The following is a 20,798-nucleotide window of genomic DNA, read 5'->3' as shown; positions in this document are numbered from 1 at the left end:
AATTAGCCTGTCAAAGATAATGCCCTGCCAATAAGATTTCTTTTCCACTGCAGGGTTAACAGTAAGAAAGCCCACTAAATTTTAATATGGTGCTATGGGGTGAATTGTAATTCCCCAAAATCCACATGTTGGAGGCCTAACCCCTGGTACCTCAGAATGTGACTGTATTTGGAGACAGGGCCTTTAAAGAGATGACTAAGTTAAAATGAGGTACTAAGTGTGGGCCCTAATCCGGGAGGCTAGGACAGAGACACACAGAGAGGCAGGGACATGTGAGGACACAGGAGGAAGACCGTTATCTACAAGCCCAGGAGAGGCCTAAGGAAAAACCAATCCTGCTGACATCCTGGCCTTGGATTTTCAGCCTCCAGAACTGAGAACAAACATCTGCTGTTTAAGTCATGCTTTCTGTGGTGTTTGTTACAGCAGCTCAAGCTGACTGATACACACACGTAGAATTTTATCACAAAGCACTCCTTCAGTGGTGTACCACATATGCTTAACCGGATCATGACCCTTTAAAAAATACAATTACCTAACAAAAAAAGGGCCAGTGACGATGGGCTGAGCCATTTCTGTTTTTATGAACGTGTGTGAATTAAACAAATGGACATCATAGCTTCCTGTGCCCAGATGTGTTCTCTCCCCCTTCGAACTGCTCAGAGGCAGTTATTGCAGTTGTGGGTCAATGCAGACTATGGACATCATCCGCTCAGGTACATTTTTCAGTCTTTAACATTCTATCTTCCCCTGCAGGACTGTTCTAAAAAGACCACAATCTGGTCTCTTCTACCGTGACAAATCAGATTAGGGGCAAATTAAGACACAAACCCAGTGGTTAGAACTACTTGACCATAGTATTACAGGACAAGTCAAAGCAACATTATGGTAAAAATAATGTCCCTAGTAAATAACAGACACACAGACACAATAAACACAAACACAGTCCAGAATAAAGAACAAGTTTCAGGAAAAGAGCCTGTCACCAGGGGCCACGCTTGTTTTTCCAGTGGGGATGCTCAGAGCCTATCACAGGTGCGTACACAGAGCATGTGTAGTAACTACCAGATTTCTTACAAATTGTTAGGAGACAAATTCAAGGCAAAAGCTTTAAAGCTATTTTTGCAATGTGTTTGAGGACAATAGAGAATGCTGAATTTCAACTCAATCTGTTGGTAACTCATGTTAACATCAAGGTGTGTTAGAGGCCTTCCTGCTGTCCTTTTCACACCATAACCTGCTTCAGTGGTTTCAGCACAAGGACAGACTTTTAAAGTTACATGAATGTAAATCCTGTAAAGGATGTTAGGTAGTTCCCATGTTACTTCAAGCTCTTACATTCCCCCAGAGCATGAATTTTCAACAATGGGGGGGGGATGAAGATACAAGTGGAGGCAGGAACACACCTACAATGTAATTGGCAGCTTACTCACCTACTGTTAATGGCCAACGTAAAAAAGAAATGCTTGGAAAGGGCCCACACATACTTCAGTGTCACCATCGCCACCTTGTCCAATGCCCTCACATAAAAATTAAGCAGAAAGGATGCAATGTCATATTTATGCAAAATGATGTGCCAAGGCAATACACAAAAACCATCTGCCATTGAGTTACCAAAACTTAAAGAACTTTAAGGCCAACAATGTAAGGGCAGACAGAGACTATGTAAGAATGTCTGGTGAAATAATTTAAAGACTCACTGAATTCTCTGCAACACAGCAGCCTAAAAACAAACTTACAAAAGATGACATAAACAATTTACTATAAAAATTTTGTGTAAGATTTTGTGCTATGGACATAAGTGGTCCAGGTTTTATAAGAATATTAATTTAATGACATGTTTAAAAGCGTCTCTGAAACAGAAAATACTATCTCCATTCTTGTAATGGAAATTATTCACATTTCTTCAGCAAACTTCTCTCCAAAATAAAGTATTTATTTTTGCAGGAAACAAATAACTTTGGGTTCTAATTCTTACCATACAGAGACAGATTCCTACATTCTAGTGACCAACATAAAACTTTTTATTAGGCAATTTGGAAATAAAAAAGGTTTTGCTATCCACTTATGATAATTAAGGTTACAAAAATTATCCATAGAAATTAGGCTATAGATTATTCAAATCATTCCACTGCAGGAACTTAATTTTGAGGTGCTGATACAGCAGTGTTGAGGGTCTGAGCCCTGATGGCCCCTGTGACCCTGGACAACATAACTCAAACCCTTTCCTTCCACACGTACAACACAGAAAAGTCACGCCTTCCTCACAAGATTAAGAACTAAATGAGCCCTGGCCGGGTTGGTTAAGTGGTTAGAGGTTCAGCCTGAGGACCCAAGGGTCACAGTTCGATTCGTCAAGGGCCCATACCTTGGTTGCAGGCTCCATCCCCGGCCCAGGTCAGTCGGGGTGCGTGCGTGCGGGAGGCAAGCAACCAATCGATGTGTCTCCCCCCCCCCCGCCCCCCGCCTCTGTCTCTCCCATTATAAAAAAAAAAAAAAAAATCATCAATGAAAAAATATCCTCAGATGAGGATTAGAAAAAAAAAGGATTAACTGAAATAATGGGGCGAAGTACTTGGCAAGGGACTCATCAAGCACCTACGAGTGCGTTTGTGACCTCAGGGCTGAGCACTCCGAGAAGGAACAAGACTGCAGGCCCAGCCATCCCTACAGTTCTCCAATAGTGTGGACTCGCTCAACAGCCTGACCCATCAGTTTACAAGAGCAGCCAGCAACCACCAACATTCAGACTGAACTTGCTTTGTTATTTTGGGGAAAGTATTTCCTGAACTGTAGCGTTGATACCACAAGACGACGACTAAGATCTGGCCCGGGGTGAGCACCTGCGCTCCCAGGCTCACCTCCCCACACCATCTGCAGCTACTCCTGCCAGAGCCTTGGGGCCACCCCACGTCCCCTTGGCTGTGGAAGACAAGCCTCCCTCGGCCACCTGGCCTGACCTTCACCATAGAATCCCTAAGTCAAACTCAACAAGGAAACATAAAAATAAAAAAAAATCCAATAAAGGCACATCATAAACTCTACTTTTACCTCACTGATTAAAATAATCCTGGTAGATAAAACAAAGTAAACATAGGTCACAGGAGTACCTACATTTCTTTTACCTTACCACTGAAAAATGAAGATTTTTTTACTACAGAATCTCATAGATTGGTATTTAAGTATTAATAAAGCATCATAGGCAGCATACAAAGCAAGAATAGATGTGAAAGTATAAAATACATATTTAATTCTATTTAAAACAAGTTAAAAATTTTATGATAAATTAAAATTTCTCATTAACGGCAAATCACAAACTTTAATATCTGGAACTAGATATCTGGGATACTGATTAATGGCCCCTCTCCTTTCAGGTATTATTAAATATTATATTCAAATAAAAATTCTATTTGTTTCTTGTATATCTGACATTTACATGTGGTGAAAAGGGGTAAAAAAGGTACTTAAAATCTTAAAGTAAAACTTTAAAGACTTTTTTCCAGAAGCAGGTTTAACACATCACATTTTGCTCATGAGCACAAAATTTACAGTCAAAAGTTGCACATAAAGGGTTTATTTTAAATGTTTTAAGGATAGGATAGAGTTACATCATAATTATAAAAATTACTTACAGAATTAACAGATTTATATTGTTTATACTTCTAAATGCAGAGAACAGGGAACTGTCTACACATTGTATAAAATAAAATTAAAATTAAAAAAATGAATTCAAGCTTGAAAGATGAGGTCATTACCTAATTTTAAGATGCGAACACGAAGACCTCTGAACTATACACATTCGTTCAAACTGCACTACGATGGAAAATACAAAAAGCGCAGCATTTCCAAGGAACCACCACAGACATTTCGACCATAATTATTTGTTCCTGCTTTGTCTTTGGAGAACTTTCTTTCTTTTTCTTTTTTTTTAAGACAATCAGCTTAAGAATGTTTTCAGGCACTACAATTTGTGACAATCAAAACAGTCTTCTAATAGGTCCACAGCGTTCAGAGATTCAAGCCCAATGCACTTTGGGGTTTGGCACATAAAATAATAGAAATGAAATCCGGTTTAGAGGTAACTGTGATTGTTCTAAGATGCACAGTCCCTTCAAATGCTGCATGACATACACAACTGGAAAATCACCTCCTGTTGGCACTACATTTGCTTCACCAGTGCATTTTATCCTACAACCACTAAAACAGCACAGTAAGCAAATATACAGAAAACTGAAAACAAGTAAAAACAAAAATAAAAAACAAAAAAACCTAAATACCTTTAACATGCATTTTTCGTTAGTTACACTGAACATTCTACTTAGAATAAAGCATGCAAAAAAGGATGGTCTGCTTTAAGGTTTTCCTTTGAAGCTTTACGTGGCAGCCAGACATCACACACACGCACACACGACACAGTAATACTATAGCAGGTCAATGAGGAAGGCCAATACATTTTATACAGATTCATGTCTTGTGTTGTCACAAGTCCCATAATTTTGGAAATTAATGTTGGATTCCTAGAACAAGGAACCAACATTCAGATACCAGGAAAACGCAAGCAATGCATGCAGATCTGAAACATGAGCCTAAAACGAAGCCTGAAATACTCGGCTAGGGAGGAATTAGTCACAGCGTCAGTAAGTGTGGTTCAAGCCACACACACACACAGAGGAGGATGGAAAACAAACAAAAACCCTTCCCTTTCCTTCCCCCTAAAGGCAAAAAATGGAACAATAATTAAAATAATAACAATAATCACTTGTCACATTCATCTAGAGTGGCAGATCATGTGGTACTGAAGTTGCTAAAGGTACTTGTGGGAAAACCACAATGCAAGTCATGAAGTAATGCTAGAACTGTTTCCACTGACCCGACCTCAGCACACTTCCAGAGAACTTTGTTTTTCAGCCCAAAGTCACTGTGCTGTTTGTGTAGTGCACACGCTGGACACACTCACTCTCTGGGCCACACGTGTCCACTGGGTTTGGGGAACTGGGCTCGGCCTTAGATTCACATGCAGGAACTCTTACAAGAGCCACCAGGAAAGCAGCTGACAGATGTACAGCATGACACGTGTTCAAACATGGGAGGAGCATCTAAGACCTGGGTACTCACTGCATGGAGAAGCTCACCCTTGGCTGCTGCGACGAGGCGCTGGACACGCTGCAGAAAACATGGTGTGTGCGTCTACGGTGCGCAGGGTTACCATCCAACAGCGCTAGGTGCAGCCTTCCTGGAGGCAAAGTGGGCATCATGCGAACCACAGGTGAGACCTTGAAACTACAAAATCTCTGACATCAAGGATGGCCATGACAGAGGGCTCACGGACTTCTGGTGTTTGACTGACAGCATGAGTGTAATTTAGCCTTCTGCCCAAATCTTAGGTAAGATTTCCAATCTCCCCAAGAGACTGGTTTCACATAGGCCTTTATCCTAGCTTTCAAACCAGCAGGGCTTATCTAAAACAAAGTGACAGATGGGTGTCTTGCTGCTAAACCAACCACTTTTTTGGTTAAAACCACCTTGAAGGAATAAGCCAAGGAAGGATTCTGTGGCTAAGGGCTGCTACCAGTCACACCAACAAATGGGCATGGGCGACTGATCCTTGTGTGACAGGGTCCACAGCAGTAGCACATCATAAGCAAGAACATATAGCACCCCAAAAGATGTCAGGAGATTTTAGCTGGTATTTGTCTAGACATTCTTTGTAGGGGAAAGCCAGAGGAAAAGCCTTTGGACCATAATCATGTATCAGTAATAAGTAATAATACAACTGTCCCAGAGAACTTGTTAGAGGGCAACATTGTCATTCTTCAGCTTACATTATTAATGTAAAAGTACTGCTCCTCCAGGAGTACCACATACACACAAATGACTGATGTACTGTCACTTTTAAATCTGTGTACCAAAATCCAGATTATGGATTTGTACAAATAATGGACCCAATGTGCATCCAAAATGCACTGGAATTACACCGTGTGGACCAAGCACCTGGGCTATGCTAAATAAAAAAATTTTTAAAAAAGAATTTGATAAAATATTTAAACAAAAAAGTTTACAAAGCTTAGATTTAAAGGCAGCCTTTTATCCAGATTTCTAGCTGTTTTACAAAATTCTAATGTGGGTCATTAACTATTGAGAAGCGACTCACATTTGGACTTATGGTGTGAAGCCTCCAAATTGAAAAGGTGCTCAGAACTTCTGACTTTCGAAACAAGCTGAACATCCTATCTGCTTCCTGTGCCCAAATTTAATATTAAATAAACAGCAGTAATATATTAAGTATTGAATTGGGTCAAGCACTACTATTAAACTGGAGAAAATTATTTAACCCCCATCCCAATCCACAAAGGACTGCCAATAAAGTGTGTGTGTGTGTGCGCGCGCGCGCAAGTGCACAGAGATCTGTGTGTGCATATATATATATATTATATATGTATACACACAGGTATAGATAGGCAGATATTGATACATATATATCTCAAAAAAAGGCAGTAACAAAAATAGCAAACTATGCTTGCATTGTGGCAGAGTAAGAGAATGTTAAGAGTGAAGGGGAAATGGATAAGATCGATTACAGTTTTAATTGACTATGATACTAGCTTAACTTTTACCAAACTTGCCTGTAACTCCCCTCCAAACAGACTTCTTTTTCAGAGGAAAGAGTTCCTTACACAAAATGCTTTGTGTTCACATAAATCTGTACTATTCAGAACAAAACCAGTTCTGCTGGCAGAGATTGTGGGTTCGCAGGGACATTTAAGCTTTCATTAAACTGGAAAGCAAAAAGTCTTTATGTCTACAAATTATACATTTAATAGTTCCACAAATTTGGCAGAGTTCATGACGACATCTAGGATGTTTTCACCAAATCGTAGACATAAATATGGAAATCATCATCAAACTTGATGAAATAGACAGACGGTTTGGCTTCTACTTGATGGATGACCATGCCAGTCCTTTTAGAGCCATCTTCTTTGGCATATTCCACTTGTTTGCCTACCAGGCTGTCCACAACTTCTCCAGGTTCCCTTTCTGCTGGAGGTGAATCATCTATATGTAAATAGTGGGGGGAAAAGAATTTATAGCCAATTTTTAGATACATACCAAATCACATGTCTATTTTAACAATTAACATTTTTTCAATATCCTTGGTTTCTCTTATTTAGACCAAGGGTCAGCAAATTTTTCTTCAAGGGCCAAACAATGAATACATTAGACTTGAGGCCACATGGTCTCTGTACAAACTACTCAGTTCTGCTTGGTGGTGTGAGAGCAGCCACATATGATACATAATTAGTGTGGCTGAGTGCCAGTAGAACTTCCTTTATGCTCTGGCTGGGTGACGGCTGGCTGGCGTGTCGTCCCGTACACCAGAAGGCTGCAGCTTCGATCCCTGGTCAGAGTGCGTATGGAGGCAGCAGAACGATGCTTCTCTCTCTCTCAAATCAGTAACAAAAACAAAAAGATATCCTCCGGTGAGGACTGAAAATGAAAACAAAAAAACTTCATTTACAAAAATAGTGTGCTGACCACCAAGATCTCAACGTGTAAACACATTTAAGAGTCCTAACCAGAAATTCCTTGGACTCATGTTTAATTACGGCTATAATTACCTGAAGAGGTACTGACTCAATGAAGAAAAGGGCCAAGGAAAAAATCTAAATAATTATATATCTTCTTAAAAATAAGTCTGAGCTACTCTGAAATAGGACTTCACGGCAGATGCTGCTGCTGGGTTTCTAAGGATGTGCCGCACACTGAAGATGCCTAAGTTTACTCCCCGTCTTAAAGCTCCTTTGTCCTCGGCTTCCCTGCGCCACACACTGTCTTCCTAACCCAGTTTCAAAACAGAGAGTTCTACAGGTGATGTAGTAAAGAACTGTACACCTGAAACCTATTATATAATTTAATTAACCAATGCCACCCCAATAAATTCAATATAAAAGATAAAAAAGATTTCCTATGCTTTAAAAATAGGTGCTAAATGAACTCCATCCCCAGACCAATTACAACGGAATCTCCGAGGATGGCTGAAGCACCCGCATTTTTCAAGAGGTCCTCAGGAGACTCTTAAGTGTTGAAAGACGCGACCCTGTGACCCAGCTCAGGAGCTCTATTCTAGTAATACACATGAAGTGAGAGCAAACCATCAGCGCCACCAATAAACAAAGTAAAAGAGAAAAAAGGGGAAATGGAGGCAGGCGGTTAACAATTCTGTTTTTAGAAGCCTCTTAACCAGTCCTGAAGAGCTCATGCTTTTCCCATGTACTAGCAGAGGGCAGGGCCCTCAGGCAGGGCAACCAGATGTCTGGCGTTCTCAGGACAGTCCGGGCTCCGGCTGGCTGCCCTGGCACCACGGCTGGCAGTGCACCATTCTGTTCTCAAGGCATCCGGTTTGGATCATTGTCATGTAGTTAAAAGTCAGTGGTAGTTTGCCTCTCTGATTACAACAAATTCTCTTACTGAATGACATGGTCCAAACCCTATCTGATCTGGTACTAAGAGTCACAAAAAGTACAACTGAAACGCCTGAGCACACATTACAGCGATTCTCTTAAACAAGGAAGTGAAGGGGAAACCTAAGCTGAAATCTTCAGAAATGCTTTTCGCTCAAACAGCAGCATTGCACCACCACTTTCACGGGCCTTCATGTTTACAAAGGGATCCCAAAAGCATGGTTCCCAGACATTTACAGTAACACGAGAGAGCAGCAAGGGACTCAAACAGGCCCCTGCAGAGCTCTTCGCCTCAGCGCATCGATGCTGCTTCTAACGACAAATGAGCTTCCATATCACACACGAAAACACTTGGCAGTCTGGAGAGGAGGGTAGAGGCGCAGTCGGGAGGGGAGATGGGCAACATGCAAATGACCCCAAGCTTTCTGTCGTCAAGTCTACAACACTCACTGTGACTGGATATAACGCTACAAAAAGCACCAAAAACCCCAGCTTCATACAGGCTGGAGAAATGCTTTTAAGGAATGCTTTCATGTAATTCCTACCTATATAAATACTTTCCATTACACATTTATAACAAATGTACACAAACATTTAATAAAAATCTAGAAGGTAGAAAGTCAGGGCCTGATGAAACCATGAGTAGGTTCATTGCCTGGCTTGTTCACAGGAAGAACTGAAAAAAAAAGGGAATAGAAGTCCTGACCAGATAGCTCAGTTGGTTAGAGTGTCATCCCCATACACCAAGGCTGTGGGTTTAATCCCCAGTCAGGGCTCATACAAGAATTATCCAATGAACGCATAAATAAGTGAGACAACAAAAATCCATGTTTCTGTTTCTCTCTCTCTCTCTCTCTAAATCAAGAGAAAAAATAAAAATAGAGAGAATAGAGATGCTGTCACATTACTAATATAGTGAGTGTCTGTGTCTGTCCAGGGATCCGGGATTCATGTGTTTGAAGAAAGGATATGGAGTAGTTTTAAAAAGACCAGGCTAATTCCATTCACAATAGCATTAAAACAAATAAAATACTTAAGAAGAAATTTAACAACAACAACAACAAAAGTGTAAAACTTATACTCTGAAAACTACAAGACAATGCTGATAGGAAAAAAAAATTTCAATAGATGGAAAAACATCCCATGCTCATGGATCAAGATGGCAATACTCCCTGAACTGACCTAGAGATTCAGTATGATCCTATCACAATCCCAGCTGATTTCTTTGCAAAAACTGACAAGCTGATTCCAAAATTCATACGAAATTTCAAGACACCCAGAATAGCCAAAACAGTCCTGGGAGTGAAAAAAAGGAGTCACACTTCCAGATTTGAAAACTTATTACAAAACAATATAATCAAGTGTGACACTGACATAACCAGACATATGAGCCAATGGACTAGAAGTCAAAGTCCACAAATACACCCATACATCTATAATGAACTGATTTTCAACAAGGGTGCCAAAACCATTCAACAGGGGAAAGAATCGTGTTGGTTTTGTTTTTTTAAATGGTGCTCAGACAACCGTATTGTCACATGCAAAAGAATAAAGCTGACCCTTAAGCCACATCATAAACAAAAATTAAAACATATCAAAGATCTAAACAGAAGAGCTAAAGACCTACATGTAAGAGCTAAAACTTAAGGCTCTTATAAGAAAACACAGGGGTAAGTCTTTACAGCCTTGGCTTTGTCAAGGGATTACAAGACACACCACCAAAAGCACAAACAACAAAGGAAAAATAGCTGAAATAGACTTCAGAACCCCATCGAGGGAGTGAAGGGAGAACCCACAGAATGAAAGAAAGTATCTGCAAATCATCTATCTGACAAGAGACCTGCACCTAGAATACTCTCACAACTAACAAGTAGCCCAGCTGAAAAGGGACAAAGGACACAGACATTTCTCCAAAGACATACGATGGACAGATACTTGCCATCCTGAGTCATCAGGGAAATAATGAGATACCACTTCACAACCACTAAGGTAAAAAAGTGAGGAACATGCATGGGCGAGGGTGTGGAGAAACCAGAACCCTCACACTGCTGATGAGAAAGTGTAACAGGGGGGCCGCTCTGAAAATTAGGCAGTTCCCTACACACTTCAACAGAGTGAACTCCACCCCTCAGTATATACTCAAGAGAATGGAAAACACCCAACCACTCAGAAACTTGCACACAAATATTCATAGCAACAGTCTTCACAGTAACTAAGGTAGAGGACAATCCAAATGTCCATCAATGGACGAACAAATAAAACAGTGTATCCACACAAGGAGCTGTATTTGTCCATAAAAAAAAAAAAATTTTTTTTAAATGAAGTACTGACACATGCTACAACATGGATGAGACCTGAAAACACCATGCTGAGTGAAAGAAGCCAGTCACAAAGGACCCCATGTTATATGCCCCATTCATATGGAAGTCCAAAGTCCAGAGCAGGGAAACCTACACAGAAAGTAAATTGCTCTTGGCAAAGGGGTGAAAATTTTCACAACCTATGCTTGGTGTGTGACTAAAAGAATCATCACTTATCCCTAATAATTAAAATTTAAAAATGTATCTGCAAGATAGTTAATCAAGTATCTTGCTCTAAAATTCAAATTACTTTGAAATAATCAAAAATAAAAGTTGTCAATCCATACTTACTAGAATCAGGCATAATGCGAAGGTCACCTTCTTTATAATCATCTAAGAGCTGGTACATGTACAAGACGGGGTCTTTCTCATAGGTGATGTAAAACCACGTGTTCATTATAGGGGCACGTGCTAAGACCATTCCCCTCCATTCATCTTTAGAGCCATCCTCGGTCTCAAACATGTGTTCTACCGCTTTGCCAATCATTGTGTCGGCTAAGTGTGCATCGCTGATTCGAGATGTAGCTAGGGACAAAAAAAGCAAACAATGGTCTACAATGGGTTTACTGAATATGTACTGTGAAAACTGAACTTATTCAAAGAGACTACCTGAAATGTTTTCCACACAACACACTAGCCAGCATCAGATCACCTGGTGGTTTTAAGAACCACCAAAATTACACTGTGGGGCCCAGCCCAGATTTCATTCCATCAGGGCTATTTTAGTGCCTCAAGTCAGTTATTTGGAGAATATTTTTCTCCTTTTAATTTTTCTGAACTCATCTGCTCTTGGTACTATATCTAAACTGGGACTTTTAATGATTCATTCAAGGTATACATTTTTTTTGTTATTGTTTAATAGTTAATTTAAAATGCACCAGTATTTTCCTTCCATAATTTGAATAACGAATGCTTCTCATGGGCCACCTTTCCCCGTTGGCCCTCTTCCCTCCTGCTCTGTCACCTTCCTCCTGACCACCTACACCTCAGAGGCGAGGGCCTCTTCCTTTTCCTGGGACACTCCGCTCTCCTCGTCCAGGCCACGTGCTGCTCCCACACCTTCAGGGGCCGGCTCCGGAGCAGGTCTCCTCCCAGAGGCTCTCCAGCCCTACCAGGTACAGTCACCAGTCACCTCACCCAGTTTTATTTTTTAACGGCATTTACCATTCTCTGCAGTGATCTTATTTTACATGTTTGTTTACTTGCTTTTAGGCTGCAGACCATGATGCAAAGCAGAGGCCTTTCCCATCCTGTTTCCAATACCACGCTCACGGTGGTTCAATATTTGTTGTACAAATTACTACAGAGAACAGGCTGCGTGGATGGCTCCCGTGGGGAGGAGCACAGCCCCCCCTGGTGTATCAACAGCCCTCTGCAGCCCTGCTCCACCTTCTTTAAAGAAGTAGGAAAAAACTACAAGCTTCATTTCTTTAATACTGGGAAATTACAGAGATTCTTACTAATTATAAGGTTCCTCCTAATTTATGTCTTTAAAATAAATTAGCAACCCTATTTTACTCATGCTTTTCTTTCTGTCAAATAAAATTCAAAGGAACAAAGATTAGATAGACTTTCTTGGTAAAGATACTGCTTACCCAATTTATCAGGACATTCTAAAAACATACGGTGGTTTGCTTAATTATCAGATAATTAATAAAAAGTACATAGAATTCCCCAGTGCACAATGTTAAAACGAAATTCCACTAGTTTCTTCATATCAAAAGTTCTCAAGTTTTTAATCTCAGGACTCCTTTACATTCTTAAAATTTTCTGAGGACCCAAAGGAGCATTTGTATACTTAGATGACAACTATCAATATCAATGATTTTAGAAATTATAAATGACAAATCTAAAAATATTTTAAAATACCTACATAAACATTTTTTTTAATAAAATATATTTTTATTGATTTCAGAGAGAGGAAGGGGGGGAGAGAGAAACATGAATGAGAGAAACATCAATCCTGCATGCCCCCTACTAAGGATTGAGCCGCAACCTGGGTATGTGCCCTTAGCAGGAATCGAACTGGCAATCTCCTGGTGCATGGGACCATGCTCAACCAACTGAGCCACACCAGCCGGGCACATAAACATATTTCTAATGAAAAATAACTATCCTCTAACAAAAACTTAGTAGGAAAAGTGTCATCGTTTTACATTTTTGCAAATCTCTTAATGTCTAGCTTTAAAAAGGACAGTTAGATTCTCAAATCTGCTTTAGCATCTGATCTGTTATATATTCTTTTGACCTATTAACCTTTTCATATAATTCTAGATATTCTTTTATCATACTATATCAAAACTCAACATGTGGTAGCTCCTTAAAGGTTAATTGCAATGTAGAATCTAAAATCATTATCAATAAATTTGTCATACTGTTATTTAAATTAAAACTCATTTACCTCCAGAATTATAAAGAACTCCTACAGCTCAACAACAAAAAAATCAAATAATCTGATCGAAAAATGGGCAAAGGACTTGAATAGCCATTTCTGCTAAAATTACACAGCAATGGTCAAAAAGCATATGAAAAGATGCTCAAAATCACTAATCATCAGAGAAATGCAAATCAAACCAGAAGAACTGGTGAGAATGTAGGCAAACTGGAACCCTGGTGCACTGTTGGTAGGGACTGTAAATTTTACGAAAACTATGGAAAACAGTAACTGTATGTATATTGCTCAGAAAATTAAACAAAGAAGTACCATATGATCCAGTAATTCCACTTCTGAGTATACACCCCAAAATACTGAACGCAGGGTCCCGAAGGGATATTTGTACCCCCATGTTCATAGCAGCATTGATCACAATGGCCAAAAGGTTGAAGCAAGGTTCGTGTCCACACACGGATAAACAAAACATGGTCTATGCATGTAATGGAGCAGTATTCAGCCTTAAAAAGAAAGGACAGCCTGACACATTCTACAACATGAATGAACCTTGAGGACATTATCCTAAGGGAAAGAAGCCAGTCACAAAGACAAACACTGTATAATCCTTATGAAGCATACAAAATCATCACATTCATAAACACAGAAAACAGAACGGTGGGTGCCAGGCATTAAAGGAAATGAAAAAGGGGAGTTGTCTAAGGGGGACAGGATTACAAATTTACAAGATGAAGTGCTAAAGATCTGTGTCACAACAATGTGAATATACAAAACACGACTAGACTATACCTTAAAAATGGTTAAAGTAGTAAATTTTATGTTGTGTTTCTTACCACAACAAAACAGAAAGTCTGTCAAGTCTGTCGGTCTTGCCCTGGCTGGGTGGCTCAGTAGGTTGGGAGTCGTCCCATACACCCAAAAGCTGTAAGTTCGATCTCTGATCAGGGCACATACTAGATCAATGTTTCTCACATCAATGTTTCTCTCTCCCTTCTTTTCTAAAATCAGTAAAAACATCCTCCAGTGAGGATTAAAAAAAAAAATGTCTGTGGGTCTTTGAATGGATCTCTTACAAGTACATGATTTGGAGGGGAAAACTAATACATGATTTAGTGATGTCATGCATTGTCCATATAGAAAATACACAGTGGGACAAGTATGGAAAACTAAATAATAATACAAGAATCAACTCTGTGTTTTATGTACTCCCAACTGTAACCCGCCTTTTGCCCCACCCTGTATTATTGTTTGCTGAGCTATGCAGACCTTCCAGGTGGGAAGGGCCATTGTATGACTGTCAAAGAATGAGTTCAAAGGCAAGTTCTCCCTTGTTATTATCAAAACAAATCTGACTTCACAAACCTCCTGAATGGGCTTCAGGGGACCTCAAGGGTCCCCAGACCATACTTTGGGAACCATTACTCTGTGCCATCTCATGCTTTTAAGCTGAATGACATGTTTTTTTCTCCACCTTTAGCCTAAGGAGAACAAAATTGTAACTATAGTCTAATGTACTGCCTGAAACAAATTAGCAGACTTTCCCCACATGGATCATAATTTTTCAAACTCAAGTATCATAGGGAATACTATAATTAGCTATTAATTAAATTAGGCACATGATACACTGCTGGTTTGCATAGAGGCCTTTGTATTTTCTTTCTTAAACTGCTTTGCTGTTTACAAACCCAATTCCATGTCTACTGTTGGAAACTGAGGTGACCCAGAGCCAGAAAGAAAAACACAAACACTAAGCAGCCCTTAATCCCATCACCAGAGATACTTATTTTGGGGTATTTTGGTTTTACCTTTTTAAATCAAGATAAAATATTTGCTTCTGTCCCATGATGACAAAAGAACTGATGTAACACAGGTCATGCAGCAAAATGGTAGTAAATTTCAAATGAGCTAGTAGCCTTGCCCTAAAAGGCAGAGTCTAAAATTCTGGGGCAGAAAAAGAATGCATGATAATTGCTTACTACAAATAACCGACATAAAGGTGTGGATAGCCTTAGCCAGTTTGGCTCAGTGGTTAGAGTATCGGCCTGAGGACTGAAGGGTCCCGGGTGCAATTCTCGCCAAGGGCATGTACCTCAGTTGCAGGCTAGATCCCCAGCCCCCCTCGGGGCTTGTGCAGGAGGTGACCAATCAATGTGTCTCTCTCACATCGATGTTTCTCTCTCTCCCCTTCCACTCTCTCTGAAAAGCAATGGAAAAAATATCCTCAGGTGAAGATTAAAAATAAATAAATAAAGGTGTGGATAATATTTTTTTAGGCCTTGAAGGTCAGAGTCATCAATGTTAGTTTCTTATGTGAGAAATGGACTGATGTCAAGGCCAAGACGAAATAGAGGGTGTGCTTCATGAGGAGAAATAACGTGTTCAGCTTCATTTAGAATAGATAAAAATGTTTTAAAATGCCACATATTTACCATTTCACAACTAGTTATCTTTGGGAGTAATTTAAAGAATAAAAACTAAACTATGCTTATACAAAATGAATAAAGACATAATATTTGCTATCTAAAGGGAAGATTAAAAAAAAAACTTGCTGCTCTGGCAAAGCATTAACTTGCTGGGGGAAGCACATGTCCCCAGAAGACAACGGCAAAAACAAAGGCGCGAAGGGACTGGGTAAGCTAAGCTTCTTCCCTTGACAATGTGATGCCAAAAGCTCTCCCCTTCAGTCCAGATCTGCTGAGACTATATTTGTTAACTGCATAGGCTTTAAAGATAGTTCCAAAAGCATCATCAAGCGTTCAAACAATAGCAGCATCACAGTGTAATAGTATGAAAACGTTCCAAAGTAAATACTCTGAAGAAAGTAACATTAATTCGGGTGTATCCAGTGATCTTAAAAACAAAATCAGTCATTATTATTTATAGACACCTTATTCCTTAAGGCATTTAAATCATGCAAAGCAAAACCAATACTGTATCACTTTTTTTTTTAAAGAGCTATTTATTTCCGCAAATATTGTATGAACACAAACCCTAAGGAAGGTATAATAAAGTTTGTTTTGCTTGCTTAATTTTGGCTGAGAGTACAATTATCACTTAAGTAATAACACACAATGAAAGATACATTTCACATAAAGATTTCAAAATGTGTAAGATTTTTCTTAGCTCTTATAATCCGATGGAATAAATACATAGGATATTTAAGCTAATGAGACATATTCTTACCTATCAAAGTGCAGATAAGTAGTGAGCAAAATAACTATATTAACAGTGAGAAATAAGTATATTAAAAATTATCAGGCTGTAAATTACTTGGGGCACAAGTTTATTCATACAGGGGAGGGCAAAAGTAGGTTTACAGTTGTGACATTCTTGTGTGTTAACAAAGCTATCGTAATAATCATAACCTGCATGTCTTTTTCCATATGAACTGTAATCCTTTTTTTTGCCCACCCCTGTATATTCCCCCCAGTTCCTTGAACTGTAGTTTTAGGACATGCATTGAACAATTTTTGTGGTATTAGGTGACTGATTAAAATACAGAATGCTTGTGCCCCAATAAAAATTTAAAAATACAATACAGAAGAATACCAGAAAGCATCCATTTAAGTAGTTATTTTGAAAGCATAAATGCAGAAATAGTAAAGAGAACTTACCAACTCTATCAGGGAGGACTTCAAGCGCAGAAACTCTTTCATCTTTATTAAGTTCTAGTCCATAAACACAGTCAAATCCATCGTATTTTATAAGATATAAAGAAGGGTTTACAGGCACCTGGTCCAGAACTGTTCCTTTCCACTGGGTGACAGGGCCACTGCCCTCCTTCCACCCATGCTGAATCCTGCAGCCTACGATGTTCCGCCGAGGCTGGGACACGGGCTTGCTGGGCCCCACACTGCTCCGGTGTTTTCTGTATTCACACATATACACACATGTAAGGTATCAGCTCAAAGACATGCACTTTTAGATCCAACACAACTGCTGCTAACTAGCATACGCCCACTAGACTACCCCAACTGTGCTAGCTACTGCTGCCACTCAGGCAGTCCTACTGCCAGGCAGTGTGGCTCACAGGGGTGTACACGGCGGGTTGGCAGGAGCTTCATGTGCACCCCAAGTGTGAAGAGACAGAAAAACTCGACTACTCAGTAGCAATTTAAGCCCCAATATTAAGCATCAGTTTTTCAGCTGAGTTTCCTAATACAATCAACTCACAATTATCCCAGTTAATCAAAGAAAAGAGGCACATGCACCTGACCTTACAGAATTAAATCCATTTCTAGTTAAAAAAAAAAAAAAAAAGTATATCCCGAGCCGGTACGGCTCCATTGGTTGGGCATCATCCCATGCCCAGATGGAGGACCTGATCCCCAGGGGGGCGTTCAGGAGACAGCCAATCTATGTTTCTCTCTCTCTCTCTTCCCCTTCTTCTCTCTCTTAAAAGAAAACAGTAAAAATTTAAAAACATAATAAAAAAATAAAGAAGAAATGTATAACTATTCAACTTCATCCATTCTAATGCTTACATAATTTTGCCCCTCACCCCTACCTCTGCTAGACATTGAACTTTATATTATTAAACTGGAGTCAAGACTGGCCTATATCCATGATTACACCATCATTTCTTTTCTAGAAAACATATCATCTTAAACACTTAAATTTGTGACAAATACTTAAATGTTAAAAATTATTGAAGCAACACCAAACTACATTCTTTCTGGATTATTAACAACTGAAAAATCTACATACACTGTTTACAAATAATACACCTGACTCTTGATATCAGGAAAAAATCTTTTGTTTCACCTAGATATCCACAGATATCCAAAGGGGACAAGACCAGGCTGGAATACAAGATGAAGGCCAAAGCCATGCTGGCACCTGGATGCATTTTATGCCAAGAAGGAGAAAATTTAGAGAGCAGAAAAGAATTCCTTTCCCACACTTTTGTGGATATAAAGCTCTCATTTGGTATACCTTGGATAAAAGTGATGAACAACTTGCATAAACACAAATATACTTTTAAAAAAGTAATTTTTTGTAGGCTGTAATACTTAAAACTACAATTGTATGTATATTAACTAGACCAGTTTGGTAAATTTAGTGAGTTTTATGAAACAGAAATAGTTTACAGCAAACCATCAGGATCACCTCAACGAGGCCTGAAATTTTACCTAAGCAAGATGGGGAACACATTTGGAGAACACCACAGAAGAAAAACTTAAGTCAGACTGAAAAAAACTCAAGAGGTTCCATGTGGACTGTGAGGAGATCAGGAAATTCCAGGGCTGCCCCAGCCCTCGAGGCTCTGCAAACACTCAGCAAAACTGCCCTCCAAGAAGGCAGAGCCCTGCACTGAGGATGCACTGCTGGGGACAACTTTCTAAATGAGAAGGATGGGGCCACAGGACAAAGGAAAGGAGGTTCACAGGCTAAGGGCAAGTCCCAAAGGAGGAAGACTTTAAAAAAGGGCTGATCGAGGCTAATCAGAGGCTCTATTTTCAAGTATGCCGCAGGAAAAGAGACAGCTGATAGATCTGAGGACAGCTCACCTGCAATGGTCTCACCCTTCTCGTGTACAGGAGTACAGGAGAGGATCATGTTGGGACCAACATAGGGTGATACTGTAATAATCAGAATGATGCACCAAGAGGCAATGGAGGCAGACCCAAAATATGCTCACAAGGTAGAGCAAACTGTCACCTAACATTAGGCACACAACAGAGGCCACAAAAGAGGGCCTTACATCAGAAACAAGACAGCTCCACCAGACACGAGGAAAATCAGGCACAGTTCAGGAAACAAGCTGCATTTGAAAACTTTTCAGAAATGAAGACTAAACTAGAGGAACATGAGAAGAAACAGACACCATGGGGCACGTAATGGAAATAGGTAATGAAAAGGAGATGAGGCAATTAAGAGATGGTGACAGAAACAAACGAAACTTCGACTTCTACATTAACAGAATCATCCGAAAACTAAAATCGAAGAAACAGAATACTAAAATAATTCAAGAAAATTTCCTGAAATAGAGGATTTAAATGCACATATGTATCCCTGGGAAAGGTGACCTAGAGCTATGGGCACTAAGACATTCTAGTAAAACAAATGCACTTTAAAGAAACATCTTTTGGGCATCCAGGCAAAAGAACTACATTACACGTAAGGGAAAGAAAATCAGAATGCGGCAGTGGCAAAGGAAGTGACAAACTTCAGGTCTCAGAAAAGAAAATGTAGCCAAAGATTTTATAATAAGCCAAGAATTCTATACTGACCCCAAAATGAAAGGCCACAGACAAAGCTGTAAATGTGTAAGAATTTGGGGAACACTGTTCTCACAGATGCTTCCTGCAGAAGTCGCAGGGCAGTTTGAAATACTCAAGGAACGCTTGGGAAAGTTTCAGCTTGGGGCAATAGTAAGCCATGAATATATGTGACTGCACAGCAATCCTGGGGACAAGAGAAATGGAATAGTATGTAACTGTTATCTGCTTTGATAATAGAGTTAACACTACTCTGAAAAGGGGAGGAAACAACTGTAAAGTGGAAACATCTCTGTATTACCTGGAAAAAACTACCTTACATTCAATGGAGAGAAAGGACAGAGCCAAGAGCTCAATTCAATACTGTATGGGGGAAGGAGCCAACCTGTATCACCAGGAAGACAAATAAATTAATAGACTCTGAATGTAAACCTCAATGGAGAGAAAAAGGCTTAATGAAGTACTATCAAGTCTATAACTTGAAAATACTAATAATACTCAAACTCCAAAAGAAAGTGAAATTCAAGATCTTTTTCATAACCCTGGGAATGTGCCACTACACAGCCCTCTGTGGAAAATGGTGACAGTGATTACATTTCCTTTAGAATACAGAAACTTTTAGTATTATATGTTTCATCAGACAATCAATTACCTACCTTTTGATCTTAGGCAAAAAGTCTTAGTGATTCATGCTGGGTACAGATCAAGCTTTCTTCACAGCAAAGACAGAGATGAGTTCCCCAACTTTACTGAGGAAGGCATTCAGTCATACGCACCACTTTGTAACTCACTACCAAAACTGTAAGCAAATACAGCATCTTCACCAGTGTAATGGGTAATTTTAATGTGTCAACTTGGCTGAGCTACAGTACTCGGGTAATTACTCTACTTTTTTTTCTGAAGAGACTTTTGTAGAAAAACAACATGTAAACCAGCAGACTGGCCTCCATAATGTAGGTGGGCCATGTCCAATCAGTTGACGGCTTAAGAAAAAAAAAAGTCCCTGAAAGAGGAGGCAATTCTGCCTTTGAACTCTAGCTGCAACATTAGCTCTTCCCTGGTTCTAATCACTCTATATATGCACGCACACTTGCATAAGCATGCACACACCAATGGTTCAGGTGCTTTGGAAAACACTGACAACAGAAAAAGATTCTATCCTACACTCAAAGACATGAAATTTCTGTTACCATGATTCTAAACAAAACCAATATAAACTTAACCCTGGCTGGTGTGGCTTAGTTGCGTGGAGCATTGTTCCAAACACCAAAAGATGGAGGGCTCAATTCTCAGTCAGGGCACATATCCAGGTTGCGGGTTCGATCCCCGATTGGGGCACATGCAGGAGGCAACCAATCAATGTTGTTGT

The 20,798-nt window shown here is 39.7% G+C and overlaps 1 protein-coding gene across 7 annotated transcripts in view; it reads right to left on the bottom strand.

Moving 5' to 3' along the window:
• Positions 1-3,227: 3,227 nt before the first annotated feature.
• SPIN1 (spindlin 1) overlaps positions 3,228-20,798 on the bottom strand; it is a 75,237-nt gene continuing 57,666 nt past the window's right edge. For 4 of the 7 annotated variants that reach the window (XM_081151675.1, XM_081151674.1, XM_081151676.1 and 1 more), the window contains 3 exons: positions 16,823-17,076; positions 11,111-11,344; positions 3,228-7,053 (listed from right to left, as the gene is read on the bottom strand). In XM_081151675.1, the coding sequence (XP_081007801.1) occupies positions 6,854-7,053; positions 11,111-11,344; positions 16,823-17,076 (688 nt within the window). In that variant the 3' untranslated portion in view covers positions 3,228-6,853. The remainder of the gene's footprint in view (positions 7,054-11,110; positions 11,345-16,822; positions 17,077-20,798) is intronic. The other 3 variants (XR_013999888.1, XR_013999889.1, XM_081151678.1) reach the window with 2 other exon arrangements.

Source organism: Miniopterus schreibersii (assembly GCF_964146895.1).
Source record: "Miniopterus schreibersii genome assembly, chromosome: 11".
NCBI lineage: Eukaryota > Metazoa > Chordata > Mammalia > Chiroptera > Miniopteridae > Miniopterus > Miniopterus schreibersii.
This window is presented reverse-complemented; position numbering and strand designations above follow the sequence as displayed.